Below are 15,445 nucleotides of genomic sequence, written 5' to 3' on the forward strand. Positions count from 1 at the left end.
GTGGTGGGCTTGACTGGCAGATGGTCATTCAGCAGTGTGGCACGGCGCAGGCACAGCGGGCCTGGGGGCACCTGTGCATTAGCCAGGCTGGGGAGTGTGGGCTTGAAAGGACAGGGGTGATCCGATCTGCATTTCAGGAAAACGACTCAGGTGTCTGGTGTGGTGGGCTGCATCAGAATGTGAGGCCAGAGACAGGGGAGCCAGTGAGCAAGCTGCTGTCGCATTGGTGACGCCAAACCAAGCCCTCAGAAGGACGAATGGGCAGGATCCGGCCGTCAGCTGAGTGAGGACAGCAGAAGGGTTTGGACGGCTTGGGTGCTGTGGGTGGGGTCTTGAAGAGGAGCAGGCGTGGTGAGGTGTGCAGGAATCGAGGCCTGGACACAGCTGTGGAAGTGCGGGAGGCACTGGACGGGAATAGGAGTGGGTCACTGCTGCACAGGCAGGCGTGGAGGATCTCCTAGAGAGACTGTGTGGGACAGAAGGAAGAACAAGAGCCAGGACTCCAGAGACCTCCCCATTGGTAGGAGAAGGGGGCAGCGGGTACAAGGAGAGCTGGGACCTCCAAAACCAGGAGACGGAAGCTTCAACAGCAGGAGGATGCGGGCTCGTGAAGGGCCCGCTCGCCGCGTGTCCTCAGCGCTAGAATGGAGCTTTTGTGACAGCAGGCACGGGGCAGCCAAATGACGTGCAGGAGCCGTCAGATGCCCCGTGGCTGAACTGGACGGGGCAGTTAGCACTGCTGAGGGCCAGAGGGGCAGTGGCCGCCCTGTGACTGGGAGAGCTGGAGGGAGGGGCTGTGCGGGTAGGAGCAGCCTCGCGGTGCAGGCTGAGGAACCAGAGGAGAGCGAGGAGTCGGCCCTTCCAAGGGAGGGCAGACAGGAGCACATTGCCAGGCTACGGTTTCTTCTCTCTCTCTCTCTCTTTTTTTTTTTTTTTTTTTTTTTTTTTGACAGTGAGAGAGAGACACAGAGAGAAAGGTCTTCCTTTGCCGTTGGTTCACCCTCCAATGGCCGCCGTGGCCGGCGCACCAGGCTGATCCGAAGGCAGGAGCCAGGTACTTATCCTGGTCTCCCATGGGGTGCAGGGCTCAAGGACTTGGGCCATCCTCCACTGCACTCCCTGGCCACAGCAGAGAGCTGGCCTGGAAGAGGGGCAACCGGGACAGAATCCGGCGCCCCAACCGGGACTAGAACTAGGAGGATTAGCCTAGTGAGCCGCGGCGCCAGCCTTCTCCCTTTCTCTTAATTGAGGACTTTTAAATGTGCTGTAAGGAATCCGTGGAGGAGACCGTGAAGAAGAGGAAGTGTGGGCAGGTCCTAAGATACTTCTGAAGCTGTGGGCAGTTCTAGAATCAGGGTCTCCCATCTAATCGGAATGAGGTAAAAGGTCAGCACTCCCATGGACCATGGGTAGAAGAGAAGGACCATCCACGGACCCCAGCGGGGGCTGTGCGCTGCGTTTATTAGCAGTTCTGGGGGCCTCCTGTCCGAGGGTCACATGGGAACCAGCTCCGAGCCCCAGGGCTGAGGACACAACACTGAAAGCTAGCAGCGTTTCGGGCGCATGTTTGCTTCCGCGTCGTACAAACAAGCCTGGCCGGAGTTGTTCCAACCAGCACAGGCTGGAAAGATATATTCCAATTCCACATGCAAGGGAAGGCTAGGTGGACCCAAGGGTATGGCATGAAAGTGTGGCTGGGAGCCAGCGTGTTGTGACAGAGGGGCCACCAGGCTCTGTCCCTGCCCTCCACGGCCTGCCCGTCCATAGGGGCAGCAGAGACCCCCTTGGAGAGAGCTCGATGCAGGCATCCCTCAGTATCCCCAGGGGCAGGGACTCCAGGACCCCCTGCAGACAGGAAATCCTGGGTGCTCAAATCCCTAGTACAGAACGGTCCAGTATTTGCGCACAGCCTCTGTTTCTTCCCCTGTGTACTCTGGATCATCTCCAGGTTACTTATAGTACCTGATACAATGTAAATGTTCATTTTTAAAAAAAAAAAGAGATTTAGTTATTTATTTGAAAGGCAGAGCTACAGAACGAGAGAGGGAGGGAGCTCTTCCATCTGCTGGGTCACTCCCCAGATGGCTGCAACAGCCAGGGCTGGACCAAGCTGAAGGCAGAGCCAGGAGATTCATCCGGGTCTCCCATGTGCAGGACCCTAGGGACTTGGAGCGTCCTCCGCTGCTTTCCCAGGTCATTAGCAGGGAGCTGGGTCCGAAGTGGAACATGTAAGACTAAACCAGCGCCCCTATGGGAAGCTGGCACGGCAGGCAGTGGTTTAACCTGCTATGCCATAGCACCAGCCCCTAGACTTTTTCTTTTAAGATTTATTTATTTGAAAGGCAGAGTGACAGATGAGAGAGAGAGAGAGAGGGTTATCTTCCATCCCCTAGGTCACTCCCCAAATGGCTTCAACAGCTGGGGCTGGGTCATGTTAAAGCCAGGAGCCAGGAACTCCAACCAGGTCTCCCACATGGGTTGCAGGGGCCCGAGCACTTGGGCCATCATCTGCTGCCTTCCCAGGCGCTTCAGCAGGGAGCTGGATCGGAAGCAGAGCAGCCAGGACTTGAACAGGCACTCCTATATGGATGCTGACATCGCAGGAGGCAGGTGCAGGAACACAACACAGTCCCCCTGCCCTACCCTCATCTCCCAGGGAGGAGGGACAGGGATCCAGGCAACGGGAGCCGCGTGTGCAAAGACACGGCGGCGTGCTGTGTGCGCCGATGTGGAGCTGCTGGCTCCCGCAGACCGGGCTCGCCAGCTCCCCTGTCCACTTAGAACAACGTCTCTTGGGCAACGGCCATGGTTTGCCTGCTCTCGGGAAGAGGCTTCTCCCCATTCATGGTGAAGACGCCGGCTCTGCTGCTAATTACCAGAAACTTGTTCTCCGCCATAAAAGAGGCCCCAGAGGGCTTCCTCCTGGAAGTGGTTAATTAATCTTAATATTATCTTAAATGTTTACAAAGCACCCGACCCATAAATTACCTCCTACAGGCAGGCGGGTGAAATTATCTTCCCCTTTTATAGGGGAGGAAAGCGAGGCTAGGTGAGGTCATACGGCGAGCCAGGCTGCGTCAGAGGTGGACTCTGGGCCTTGCGCCTCCTCCGCCCGTGCCCTGCCTGCCCCTGCCCCTGCCCTGCACTGTGAGTGATGGTGCCCTGCCCCTGAGGGCGGAGGGTGGCGGCAGACAAGGCCAGCCCAACCACGGGGCGGTACGGGGGAGCGGGGAAGTGAACGCGGGGCCCGTCTGAGAGCTGCCTCTCCTCTCCCCAAGCGGCTCAGTTGCCAACACAGCTGACTAAAAGCCATTGAGAAACTCCGAGGGCTTGGCCAAAGGGCAGCGTCAGGCTTGTCTGGGAATGAGGTATCCTCAGAACGCAGAGGCTGGGCTGGGAGGGGCCTGGTGGCTGTGGGACAGAGCGGATGGAGGCTGCCAGGGGACCCGGCTTGATTGAAAGAACCGCCTGGGCTGGGGGAGGCGACACGCAGCTCCCCGCCCGTCCTGGCTCCAGGCAGCCCCTCCTTGATGCCAACAGTCCTGGGTCCCATTCCTCCTTTGCCCAGCACCACCACTACACCCCGTAGTAGCTCAGCCCCTCATGGCCCCCATTCCTACGATCCCTGGTGTAGAGGAGACTGGAGCACAGAGATGTTAAGCGACTATGCCCAGGCCACATGGCTAGCGAGTGGCAGAGCTGGGGTGTGAGTACGTGGAGGCAGACTCCAGTCTGTCCCTGACCACGGTGGAAGGAGGGCACCTCGCCACCCTGCCGCCACCCGCAGCTGCCACCCAGCTCTGACGGGAGCTGAGTCAGGCCTGCTGGTGTGTGGGCATCTCAACGGTCTCCTGCGGGCAGTTGCACCATCCCCCATACCACCACACCCTGTCACAGCCACCTCGTCTCCGAGCCCCCTCAGTCACACATGGTCTGAGGACCATGATGGAAACAACCACGGGAGCTGAGAAGGGCGAGGGAGAAGGCACTTGCCCGCCCGGCGACCAGGGGCTGACGGCTCCCTGGGTCCGTCCCCCGGTGTGGTAGGGGCTGCCCTGTGCGTGCCAGGATCTTCAGTGGCATCCCTAGCCTCTGCTCAGCTAGACACCAGGTAGCCAGTGTGACAACCACAGGAGGCTCTGGGCCCAGCAGGTGTCCTCCAGGGGAGGGGGACAAGAGCGCCCGCTGGAGAACTTCTGCCCTGCCATGGTGGGGGGTGGCTACCCAGCCTGCTTTGCACGGGAGCCCCCGCCCCATGCGTTCTCTGAAAGGTGACCAAGCTAAGAGCAAAGCACAGAGGCGTGGGTGTCCAGGTCCTGCGAGCACCACAGGAAGGGTTGGGGCCAAAAAGCACTTCCAGGGGCTGAGCTGTTGGGCTGTTGCCGCCTGCCCGCCTGCCCAGAGAAAGCCAGCAGCCTGGGTGGTCCGATCCTCTGCTGTGGGGCTGGGGCCCTGCTTCGGGCTCCAACCTGGTCCCCTTCTCCCAGCCCCTGGGAGGGGTTATCCGCGCAGCCCCACCTGGCTCACAGCTGATCTGCTGGTTTCTGAGTTGCTATGGAGATAGAAGCCCTGGGTCGTAGGGTGCGGGACCGGAGGCCAGCCCAACTGGGAAGGGGGAGGAGGAGGAGGCAGGGAGTAGAGGTCAAGGCCAGGCTGAAGGACGGAGCTGGACAAGCTGGCCTTTTCTCCCTCTGCCTGGAGCTGGAAGTTTGGCTGGCTGTTTAACTCCTTCCTCCCCACAGTCCCACCTAGGAAAGAGGAGGGAGGGCCGAGAGGGGGCCCTGCTGGGGATGACTCAGGAAACCCAGGCTCCTGGGGTGCAGGAGAGTCCACAGGGAAGGATGGTAAGGCCAGCCTGGAACAAGATCCTGTCTCCCGGATGAGCCTCCTGGTGACTGTTTGGAACTTGCTTGCATGCTCCTCACAGACGGGGAGCTCACTACCTGTAAAATGAGCAGCCTAGGCCTGCTGTGCACTTCCTTTCTCTGAGCTGAAGCCTGGCTCTGGTTCTGCCCCCTGCGGCTGCAGACCTGCCGGGCCCCTCCGGGTCTGAAGCCGGCCTGACCCCCCGAGGCAGGGGCTTCCTTACTTACCCTGTGGGGTCCTTAGGGCAGTGCTTGAGCCTCCGGCAACTGAAACACGGGAACCCTGCCCCAAGCACCTCCCTGAAGGCAGTGGCTGCTGCTGCTCTTTCTTCTTTTGAAAGACAGAATCAGAGAGCTTCCATCTGCTGATTCACACCCCAGATGCCTACGACAGCCGCGGCCAGATACACTGAAGCCTGGAGCCAGCAGCTCCGTCCCTGTTCTCCCACGTGGGTGGCAGGGACCTGACCGCTGGCGCCATCGCCTCCTACCTGCCAGGATGCACAGTAGCAGGGAGCTGGGAGCTGCAGGGGAGCCGGGACAGGGACCCGGGCACTCTGATAGGGGACACGGGCCTCCAGGCACTGTCTTGGCCACCAGAGGCAGAGGCTTCGTTCTAGAGAACTGCGGTGAGGACAGGAACGGTTTATTCGTGTGCCAGGTGACGTGCGCCACCGCATGCGCCTCCACAGACGCAGAGAGGAAGTGAGGACTTCCTGTCTGGGCAGGCCGAGTGGCGTCCTAATCCACCGCCTGGGGGTGGGGGTGGGGGGCTTCCCCGACATCCCTAGGCACACGCAGGCCTCCCGCCGACCCCCTGGGTGAGGAATAGCTCCTTATTGGAAACCAGCCAGTCCTGGGCATCTCAGCTGCCCAGAGCTCACCCTCCATGCCAGCCCCACCAGCTCTCCTGGGGGCCTCTTTGCCCTCTAGGCTCAACAAGGGGCTTGGACAGAGGTCTCTAGGCAGATCTCTCTCTGCTCTTGGCAGGCCAATGCCGTGACTGCTCACCCCTGCCACACACACACACACACACACACACACACACACACACACACTGACCAGAATCCTCCCTTCCTGTGCCTCCAGGAAGGTGAAGGGCACGAATGGGCTGGAAGGAAGCAGCTGCACCTGGCGGACTGCAGGGCTCTGCGTGCTGCCGAGTACTTAACTGTGGGAAATGGACCTGGCTTTGGCGGATGGGAAGAGTCTGAGGCAGAACCCAGGCGAGACCCAGGCCAGGTGCCGCGTGAATGCAGAAGTAGCTCCAGCCAGGGGCAGAATCGCTAGGACCAGGGAGGGTCGCGAGCAGGGGCAGTGGCAGGATCCAGGGCCCTGCTCAGGCTTGTGATGGGCATGTGGGTAGAGTGTTCAGAACAGGCACATGGGACCAGCACTGTGGCATAGCTAGTAAACCTGCCGCCTGCAGTGCCAGCATCCCATATGGGCGCCGGTTCGAGTCCAGGCTGCCCCTCTTCCCATCCAGCTCTCTGCTATGGCCTGGGAAAGCAGTGGAAGATGGCCCAAGTCCGTGGGCCCCTGCACCCACATGGGAGACCTAGAAGAAGCTCCTGGCTTCTGGCTTTTGATGGGTGCAGCTCTTACCGTTGAATTGGGGAGTGAACCAGTGGATGGAAGACCTCTCTCTCTGCTTCTCCTCTCTCTGTGTAACTCTTTCAAATACATAAATAAATCTTAAAAAAAAAAAAATAGGCACATGGCTGGCCCTGCCTCACACATGAGCTGGGGCTGAGGAGTCAGCCAGGAGCCTGGGGGAGCCTGGTCTGCTAGGGCAGTGGTGAGTCGGGTCCTCTTCCCCAAGAGGCACCCGACACTTCTAAGTGGATGCTGGGGACAGTGTTTGGCAAAAGAGGGGGCCCCAGGACTTTTCCCCATGTTGGATTCTTCCCAATTATCTGAGGGCCCCCTGGCATGCCTGCACCGTGTCCTATGGACCCCCGGGGAGGAGCAGACACAGAGTCCCCAGACCAGAGCAGGAATGGAAATCCAGGCACAGTTTCTTCCCAGGAATCCAGCCGCCAAATGAAGAGGCAGAAAGTCCACAGCCCGGCTGTGGCTTGGCTAAGAAGTGCAGCTTGGTGGTGGTGCTGGTGGAGGGGGTGGTGGAGGGGGTTGCTGAGTGGGGCAAGGTCAAAGTGAAGGAAGCTGGCCGGCTTCTTACCCTTCCTCAACTGCTTGACGTGAGCTGGGACATGGAGGAGCTGCTGAGCCCTGGAGGAGCTAGCCCTGGCTTGGACCCTCTCTGATTGTGTGGGGCTCTGATAAGGCCCCCTTTATACACGGGGTCTGCTTACCAGCTGCCTCAACACCTCGGGGGGAGAGGTAAAGACCCAGTTGCCAAAAGAGAAACCTCTTGTAGGCAGTGGGAGCCCGCAGAGCACTTGCCCTTAGCATGCACTTCAAACAAGTCCCACCAGCTGGCTGCCTGGCGGACTTGAACAGAGGGCTGGGGAGCTGCGTGCGAAGAGCTCTGAGCCCCCAGAGCGGTGGGGAGAGACCCTGAGAACCATGAGATGCAGAAACCAAGAGCCACCGGGCCCCAGCCGCGCCCAGGGAGCAGAGCCCAGGGATGGCGTCATGCCGGAGCCCTGCTCGGGCTTCTGGTGACAGCGACAGTAGGAAGAACAATTTCAGTCCCCACAGTGGGTCAGTGTGGCCCTCCGAGGGGCGCGCGTCATTTATCTGGATAGCTCCCTGCTCCAGAACAGCCTGTCCTCCGCCGGGCCTGATAACGGGGATGTCACTGTTCCCAGCCAGTGCTCTGCAGTCGGCGTTGAGCCTTGAGAGACGCTCGCTCTCTGGCTGTGGCGAAGCCGGCCTTCTCGTCGCCCAGCAGAACCCAGCGTCCGTCTCCTCCCCAGGTCCTCCTGTCTCTCCCGCAGAGCTGGGTCAGCGTCGGGCAGGAGTGACAGCGTCTCAGCGGTGCGGAGGGCGGGGTGGCCGACGCATTGCGGGTGGAAGATGATGGTAGGGCGCGAGGCGGGCCTGGGGCCTTGATTTTGAATCGTGGCTTGAAGGCTCAAGTGGGCGCTGTGGGGTCTGCACTGCCTTCGGGCTGCTCCCAGCGTGTGCAGGGGGTGATTTGGAGGTGACGACAGTGCCAGAGGCTGTGGGAGCACGCGAGTATGTTCCACTAATTCCCTGCCGAGATGTCGAGATGAGGCCATTGGGATAACTTGCCCTTGGTCACACCCAAAATCAGGAGCGGAGCTGGGAGCCGACTTCCTAGTGCCCGGATTCAGAGCCCAGGTTCCTAATCCCTGCCCTGGCTGGCTTCTCTGTCGACTTCTGGTCCCAGGGCTGGGCATCTGTCAGGTGTCTCCAGCCTTGAGGCAGGCTGTGGCAGTCTTCCCAGCTGGCTCGCCCCCAGCCTCTGCTGTCAGACTCCTGTGGCTTGGGGAGGCCAGAGAGGACCAGGAGCAGTGAGGGTGGAGGACCAAGGGGCTGCCTACTGCTGTGTGTGTGACCTTGCGGCAGGGGTCTGGGGAGGGGCTCTGGGGTGGATGGGGTTGGCATGGAATGGAATATGAGCTGCAAGCAGTGAGGCAGGAAGAGGCAGGCAGGCTGTGACTGGCTGGGGTCAGGCGTATTCACATTATGCTAGCATGTGTGTGAGGGGACGTGTGTGCAGGCAGCTCTTCTGGGTAGCTGGGCCTGTGTCCAGCTAACTGTCTTCTGGGTGAGTCCAGCCAGCCCTGTGGCACTGGGAGTGTGTCTGTGTCGCCTGAAATCCAGTGGTGCCCGCCTACCACTTACCTGGCTTCCAGCCAGGCCCTCCCCTGGGAGGGGGCAGGGCTGTACCAGGACAGGTAGCTGCAGTTCCCGGAGCTGCTTCCTTGTCCACAGCGCTTCCCCATACCTCCCAGCTGGGCCCCCGGCAGAGAGGGAGGAAGCCGTGGTCCTGCAAGCTGGCCCTCCCAGGCCAGCCGCCACAGAGCTGGGCCTAGGGGCGGGAGTGCGGCTGAAGGGTCCTGTGTGTGTGTTTGACCCACCAGGCCCTGCGTGCAGAGCCATCATGTCTGCACTTCCTGCAGCGCCCAGGGAATGGCAGGACCTGTCCATCCAGCAGTTTCCTCCCCAGCAAGGGGTTGGCGAGGTGGCCTGGTGGCAGGGACCAGGGGCCTTAGGCCACAGTGAGCAGGACAGAAAAGGGGCCACTGATAAAGAGCGTGGTGGCTCTGCACCTCCATATGCCATTGTCCCTGGCAAGCCATGTTGTGAGACCACAGGGCGCTGGAAGCCCACCTTGGGCAAGTGTGACAGCGGGTGCGTTGCTCAGAAGGGGAGCCCACCTCTTTGTTTCTGAGGAAACTGAGGCCTACACAAAGGGAGGGAGTTGGCCCAAGAACATGCAGTGAGAGGGCGGCAGAGCCAGGCCCCCGTGGCTTCCCCAGCGCCCTCCCCGAGGGTGGGCTGTGCGGTCCGGCGCTTGCCCACCCAGGCTGCTTCTCCCCTGCAGGTGATCGAGGAGTTCTACAACCAGACGTGGATCCACCGCTATGGGGAGCGCATCTTGCCCACCACGCTCACCACGCTGTGGTCCCTCTCGGTGGCCATCTTCTCCGTCGGGGGAATGATTGGCTCCTTCTCTGTGGGCCTCTTCGTTAACCGCTTTGGCCGGTGAGCAGGAGGGGTCCTGGCCCTGCCCCTGGGGGAGCTTGCACCCTCCTGCCCGGGGAGTGTCCCTGATGGGAGTGGGAGTGGGAGGTGGAGACCTCCCCGCCTCTGCCCCAGCCCCTGCCTGACCTGCAACCCTACCGCAGGCGGAACTCAATGCTGATGATGAACCTGCTGGCCTTCGTGTCCGCCGTGCTCATGGGCTTCTCAAAGCTGGCCAAGTCCTTCGAGATGCTCATCCTGGGCCGCTTCATCATTGGCGTGTACTGCGGCCTGACCACAGGCTTCGTGCCCATGTACGTGGGGGAGGTGTCGCCTACAGCCCTGCGCGGGGCCCTGGGTACCCTGCACCAGCTGGGCATCGTCGTTGGCATCCTCATCGCGCAGGTAAGCCCGCCCGGCACTGCCCCTGCCCACAGTGTGCTGGCTCCAGCGTCCGTGTCCAGCAGGGAGGAGCTTTTCCCCAGCCTTCCACAGCCCTGGAGAGGACAGCCTCATGGTCCAGGGAACCCAGAGAACATGACACCACTCAGGAACCCCACAGGGGACTTCTCAGGGGGATAGCAAGGTCACGGAGCCTCTCACTCTGGGCACCCCACCCAGGGGACCCCAGTGTTCCTTCTGCATGCTGAGCTCTCTCATGCCTCCAGGTCCATGTGCCTTTTGGGTCTCCCTCCTCCACTCCTAAAATCTACCTGTGGCCATGTAGCAACCCTCCCCTCGCCACCCCAGGCCCATCTGTAGCCACCATTTGTCCTCCCAGTAATGCTGCGAGTTAGGTCCTAGCTTGCCCACGTCACAGGGGAGGAAGCTGAGGTTCAGGGAGGTCAAGCCTCCCTCCTGTTCAGGGCAGAGCCTCCAGAACTGAGCTCACTGCCTGCTTCCCCCAGGTGTTCGGCCTGGACTCCATCATGGGCAACGAGGACCTGTGGCCCCTGCTGCTGAGCGTCATCTTCGTCCCAGCCCTGCTGCAGTGCATCGTGCTGCCCCTGTGCCCCGAGAGCCCCCGCTTCCTGCTCATCAACCGCAACGAGGAGAACCGGGCCAAGAGTGGTACGGGCCGGGCCCTGCCCTCCTCCCCAGCCCCCCGCCGAGCCCCGGCCGCCTTCCTGCCCTGAGCCACGCCCCCTTCCCTCGGTTCCCCCACCCCCAGTGCTGAAGAAGCTGCGTGGGAATGCCGACGTGACCCGGGACCTGCAGGAGATGAAGGAGGAGAGCCGGCAGATGATGCGGGAGAAGAAGGTCACCATCCTGGAGCTCTTCCGCTCACCTGCCTACCGCCAGCCCATCCTCATCGCCGTGGTGCTGCAGCTGTCCCAGCAGCTGTCCGGCATCAACGCCGTGAGTGCCCCCACCCACCCCTTCCTGTGGCCCCAGCCAAACCCCGCCATCAAGTCCCCCAGACGGGCCAACAGGCAGGCCTCTGCCAGGAGACGCCTCCCTCGAGAGGCAAGGCCCAGGAGGCATTGGCCACCTCGTTCCTCTCTCACCCGGAATTCCACACCTGCTTGCACACCGGCAGGGAGGGCCAGGGTCCCAGCGCCCAGCCGAGTCTCCATGGTGTCTCTGTCCGACAGGTCTTCTATTACTCCACGAGCATCTTCGAGAAGGCGGGGGTGCAGCAGCCTGTGTACGCCACCATCGGCTCCGGCATCGTCAACACCGCCTTCACCGTCGTATCGGTGAGTCTTTGCCCCTGGTCAGGTGGCCAGGGTCCAGCCAGGGCCTCATGACAGCGGCAGCATTTGCTGAGAGCCAGCCATGTGTCACCTGCTCCATAACTCGGATCTCGTTTCATCTTCAACAACTTGAAAGTTCATTACTCATATCACATAGCTGACACAGAGGCTCAGGAATGAGATGGCAAGTGGCCCTCCAGAGGTCATAGCCAAGAGAGGCTCAGCTGTCTTGAGTCTCAGGGCTGCCTATTTCATCCTCCACTGTACCCCTAAGACGGCTGTCAGGCACGGGGCCAGCTCTCTGCCCCTTCCTATCTGGCCCCCAAGCTGAACCCCAGGGAGGAGGCGGGACAGTCTTCCACACCAGTCTTTGCAATTCTGTTGGTGCAGGCTTCCGGGCGGGGGAGTTCCCAGGGGTGGCAGGCAGGGGTGGCACTGACACTGTCCCTGCTCACAGCTGTTCGTGGTGGAGCGAGCCGGCCGGCGGACCCTGCACCTCATCGGCCTGGCAGGCATGGCAGGCTGTGCTGTGCTCATGACCATCGCGCTGGCCCTGCTGGTGAGTGGCCACGCCCTGAAAGGTGAAGCAGGGGTAGGGGGTGGCAAGTGCCCCTGGGCTTCAGATCCCAAAGCGCCTGTCTCTGCCGTGGCCTGGCAGGCCCTTCTGGCTCCTCAGGCTGTCTTTCCAACCTATTCGCGTTCTGTCTTGAACTTATTCCTCTCTGGCGGTGGTTTCTCAACACAGCACCTCTGGCCCCAAGCCCCCATATCCCCAAGGAGTTTCCTCGCCCAGCATGTGTCATCCATAGCCTCGACGCACCTTCGCAACAGCCCCAGAAATATCTGCACCCTCAGCCCAGAGGTGCAGACCACCCAGTCCCCTGCAGCTCTCACAGCCCAGGAGTGGTTTAGTTATTACAGGTTGGGCGTCCCTTATCCAAGGTGCTTGGGACCCATGAATTTCAGATGTATTTGGATTTTGGAATATTTCCATGTATATAAGATATCTTGGGTCTCAAGTCTAAACATGAAAGTCATTTATGTTTCATCTATATCTTATACATATATCCTGAAGGTAATTCTTTTTCCTGAGGGTAATTTTAAAAATTTTATTTTTAGTTTACTTACTTGAGAAACAGACAGTTCCCATTTGCTACTTGGTCTCCAAATGCCCGCAACGGCCAGGACTAGGCCCAGTGAAGCTGGGAGCCAGGAATACAATCGAGGTCTCTCCCGCAGGTGGCAAACTGCACCCGAAGCAGGGGCCTCCTCTTAGCAGCTCGCTCACGTACACCTGATTACCAGTGCCAGAGGGTGGACTCAGGCTTGCAGCCACACTGCAAGACTTCTAGCCTCTGGTTCAGATGAGAAAACGGAGACCCAGTGCAGGGTGCCCGGGACACACGGAGAGACCGGGACCAGCGCCCTGGCCTCCTGCTTTCCAGCCCAGAGCTCTTGGCCTGCTCTGAGTCGTCTCTGCAGCTTGTTCCCTGAGAATCCAGCACAACCCAGCCTAACTTCCCCTTCCTTTCCCCGCAACAGGAGCAGCTGCCCTGGATGTCCTATCTGAGCATCGTGGCCATCTTTGGCTTCGTGGCCTTCTTTGAAGTGGGCCCTGGCCCCATCCCGTGGTTCATCGTGGCTGAGCTCTTCAGCCAGGGTCCTCGGCCAGCAGCTGTTGCCGTCGCTGGCTTCTCCAACTGGACCTCGAATTTCATTGTGGGCATGTGCTTCCAGTATGTGGAGGTGAGAACCCCTGCCTCCAGACCCACTGTTTCCTGCCTGTGCACACTACCCCAGAGTGCTGGGCAGCTTTCTCCTGGCTGAGGAAGCTGAGGCTCCCAGCCCTGGTTACCCGGCCAAGTCCTGTCCTTAGCTTTGATTGGTGCTCCTGGAGCCTGTCACGTGCCAGGTGCAGGCAGCACAGCATTCCTGGGTGGTAGGCGGGTGTTCCCAGAGGTAAAGTGACCCGTCCCAAGTCCTACAGCCGGGAAACGGGGGTCATGACTGTGACATGTGTCTGCGTGTCTTTCTAGCAACTGTGCGGCCCCTACGTGTTCATCATCTTCACCGTGCTCCTGGTTCTGTTCTTCATCTTCACCTACTTCAAAGTTCCTGAGACTAAAGGCCGGACCTTCGATGAGATCGCTTCCGGCTTCCGGCAGGGGGGAGCCAGCCAAAGCGACAAGACGCCCGAGGAGCTCTTCCACCCTCTGGGGGCTGATTCCCAAGTGTGAGGCGCCCCACACTGCCTGCCCGGCCTGCTCCCAGCAGCCCCATGGAGCTCTCTGGAGCACAGGCAGCTGGGTGGGACTTCCAAACTGACACATCGCAGCCGAGCCGGGCCGGGGCTTCTTTCTTCAGCCAGCAGCAATGTCCACAAGAACATTCAGGACTTTTCATGGCTCCAGGATTTGAACAAAACCAAGACTGTTGCTCAACCCTATTCAGACAAGCAGCAGGTTTTATAAGTTTTTTATTACTGATTTTGTTATTATTTTTTTATCAGCCAGAGTCTCCTGTCCCCACCCTCCAGGCTTCACTCTGAATGCCTCAACGCCTGAGCGTGGGGACCAAGCCCTGTCCAGACACTTGCCTTCTTCGCCAAGCTAATCTGTAGGGCTGGACTTCTGACCAAGGACACACTAATCGAACTACGAACTTCAAGGCTTCTACTCCGGGAGGTGGCTGTGGCCACCCCCTTCCGCAGGCCTGGATCTCCCTGCCCTGGGGGTCAGGCTCCGTTAGGATTCACCCGCCCCTCTCTTCCTACTCAAACCACTCAGATTAATCTTTCCTTGCCTGAGACCAGTTGGGAGCACTGGAGAGCAGGGAGGAGAGGGGAAGGGCCAGACTGGGCTGCCAGGTTCTAGTCTCCTTTGCACTGAGGGCCAGATGACCACCCCGAGAGGAGAGCCCCACGAGGCTGAGAACTCACTGCTCCAGAAGACATGGACACTCCTGCCCTGCTGTGTATAGATGGAAGATATTTATATATATTTTTTGGTTGTCAATATTAAATACAGACACTAAGTTATAGTATATCTGGACAAACCAACTTGTAAATACACCAACACACTCCTTCTGTAACTTACCTAAACAGATATAAATGGCTGGTTTTTAGAAACACGGTCTTGAGATGCTTGCGGGTCGAGGGCAGGGAGGTCCTGGTGGGAGAGGGAGCAGCAGAGTCGCTTCCCTGCAGCGCCTGCCCTTCTGACTCAGGAGCCCACTGCTCCTAAGCACCGCTGCTCAGGGCCCCGTGTTGTCTGGAAATCTGTCAGATGCCCATTACCCGGAGAAAATCTGAGTTCCTTATCTCGACACCCGTGCTGTAATACCCGGTCATAGCCACGTGCCAACCTTTATGCTTCGGCTTGATAAGTGTTATCTCGATGTGAAGGAGGTAGGGTGGTTCCTGTATCTTCATTTCTCAGGTTGGGAGAGGTTGTGTCTCGGAAGTCCCCCTCCCTCCCCCCACATACTAAAAATCGTGGTCTTAACAGGCTACACAACCCCTATACCCCTCCCCTCTCCCCAGCAAAATGAACCCATGTTCTTTGCACAGACCAGCGAGCTGTCCTGCTGCTGCCTGGTTCCCACTTCACTGGGACCAGCCTGCTGGCTTCCAGCTGAGACGCTACTGCTGACCCATCCTCAGCCCCGAATTTCAAGAGCAGCTCATCTGTTCCTTTCCTGTGGCGTGCCCCTTCCACCCGCCATCACAGACGCACATTCTCACCTTTCCGATTTCAGGGACAGAAGCCATTTGGCTTATCTAGGGCCCCAGCACCATTCAGTATAGTACTCGGCACACAGATGAAATAAAGCACCAAGGGGTAGGGGAGTGACTTGCCTTCCGAACTGCACACGAGCAAAACTCTAACATCTCTTCAGCATGAAGGAGGGGATGAGATGGAAAACCAGCGCTTGCCCAAGTGCCTAGTCAAGAGGTAACAGAATCTACCAGGACTTAGCCAGCTTAACAGACGAGGGCGGGAGGCGTGGGGCCTGCCTGAGTCTGGGGCCAGGGAAAGGGAAGCCTCATGCGTTCCCAAGGGCTTCTGTTGGAGGGAGTTCGTAGGGATGCCTACGACTCACCGGCGAGCGGGGCCCGGGAGGCACGGTGCGAGGCTGCCAGGGAGACGGGGCCCAAGAAGACTCGGCGGTGCTCAGCGGCTGATGCCATGGCATCTTAAAACTTGGGCTGAGGTGGGGATGGGAGGGAGCCGCCGCCAGGGACCGGAGCCGAAGCAAAGCTGG

The 15,445-nt window shown here is 59.8% G+C and overlaps 1 protein-coding gene across 1 annotated transcript in view; it reads left to right on the top strand.

The window, feature by feature from the left end:
- Window positions 1–14,309, top strand: part of SLC2A1 (solute carrier family 2 member 1) — a 29,699-nt gene extending 15,390 nt beyond the window's left edge. The window contains 8 exon segments of the mRNA NM_001105687.1: window positions 9,346–9,506; window positions 9,650–9,890; window positions 10,394–10,556; window positions 10,657–10,844; window positions 11,081–11,185; window positions 11,640–11,741; window positions 12,725–12,928; window positions 13,219–14,309. Of these exon segments, the coding sequence (NP_001099157.1) occupies window positions 9,346–9,506; window positions 9,650–9,890; window positions 10,394–10,556; window positions 10,657–10,844; window positions 11,081–11,185; window positions 11,640–11,741; window positions 12,725–12,928; window positions 13,219–13,419 (1,365 nt within the window). The 3' untranslated portion in view covers window positions 13,420–14,309.
- The last annotated feature ends 1,136 nt before the right edge of the window (window positions 14,310–15,445 follow it).

This window comes from Oryctolagus cuniculus, chromosome 7 (genome assembly GCF_051225735.1).
Source record: "Oryctolagus cuniculus isolate XC-2025 breed Fujian yellow rabbit chromosome 7, ASM5122573v1, whole genome shotgun sequence".
Taxonomy (NCBI): Eukaryota; Metazoa; Chordata; class Mammalia; order Lagomorpha; family Leporidae; genus Oryctolagus; species Oryctolagus cuniculus.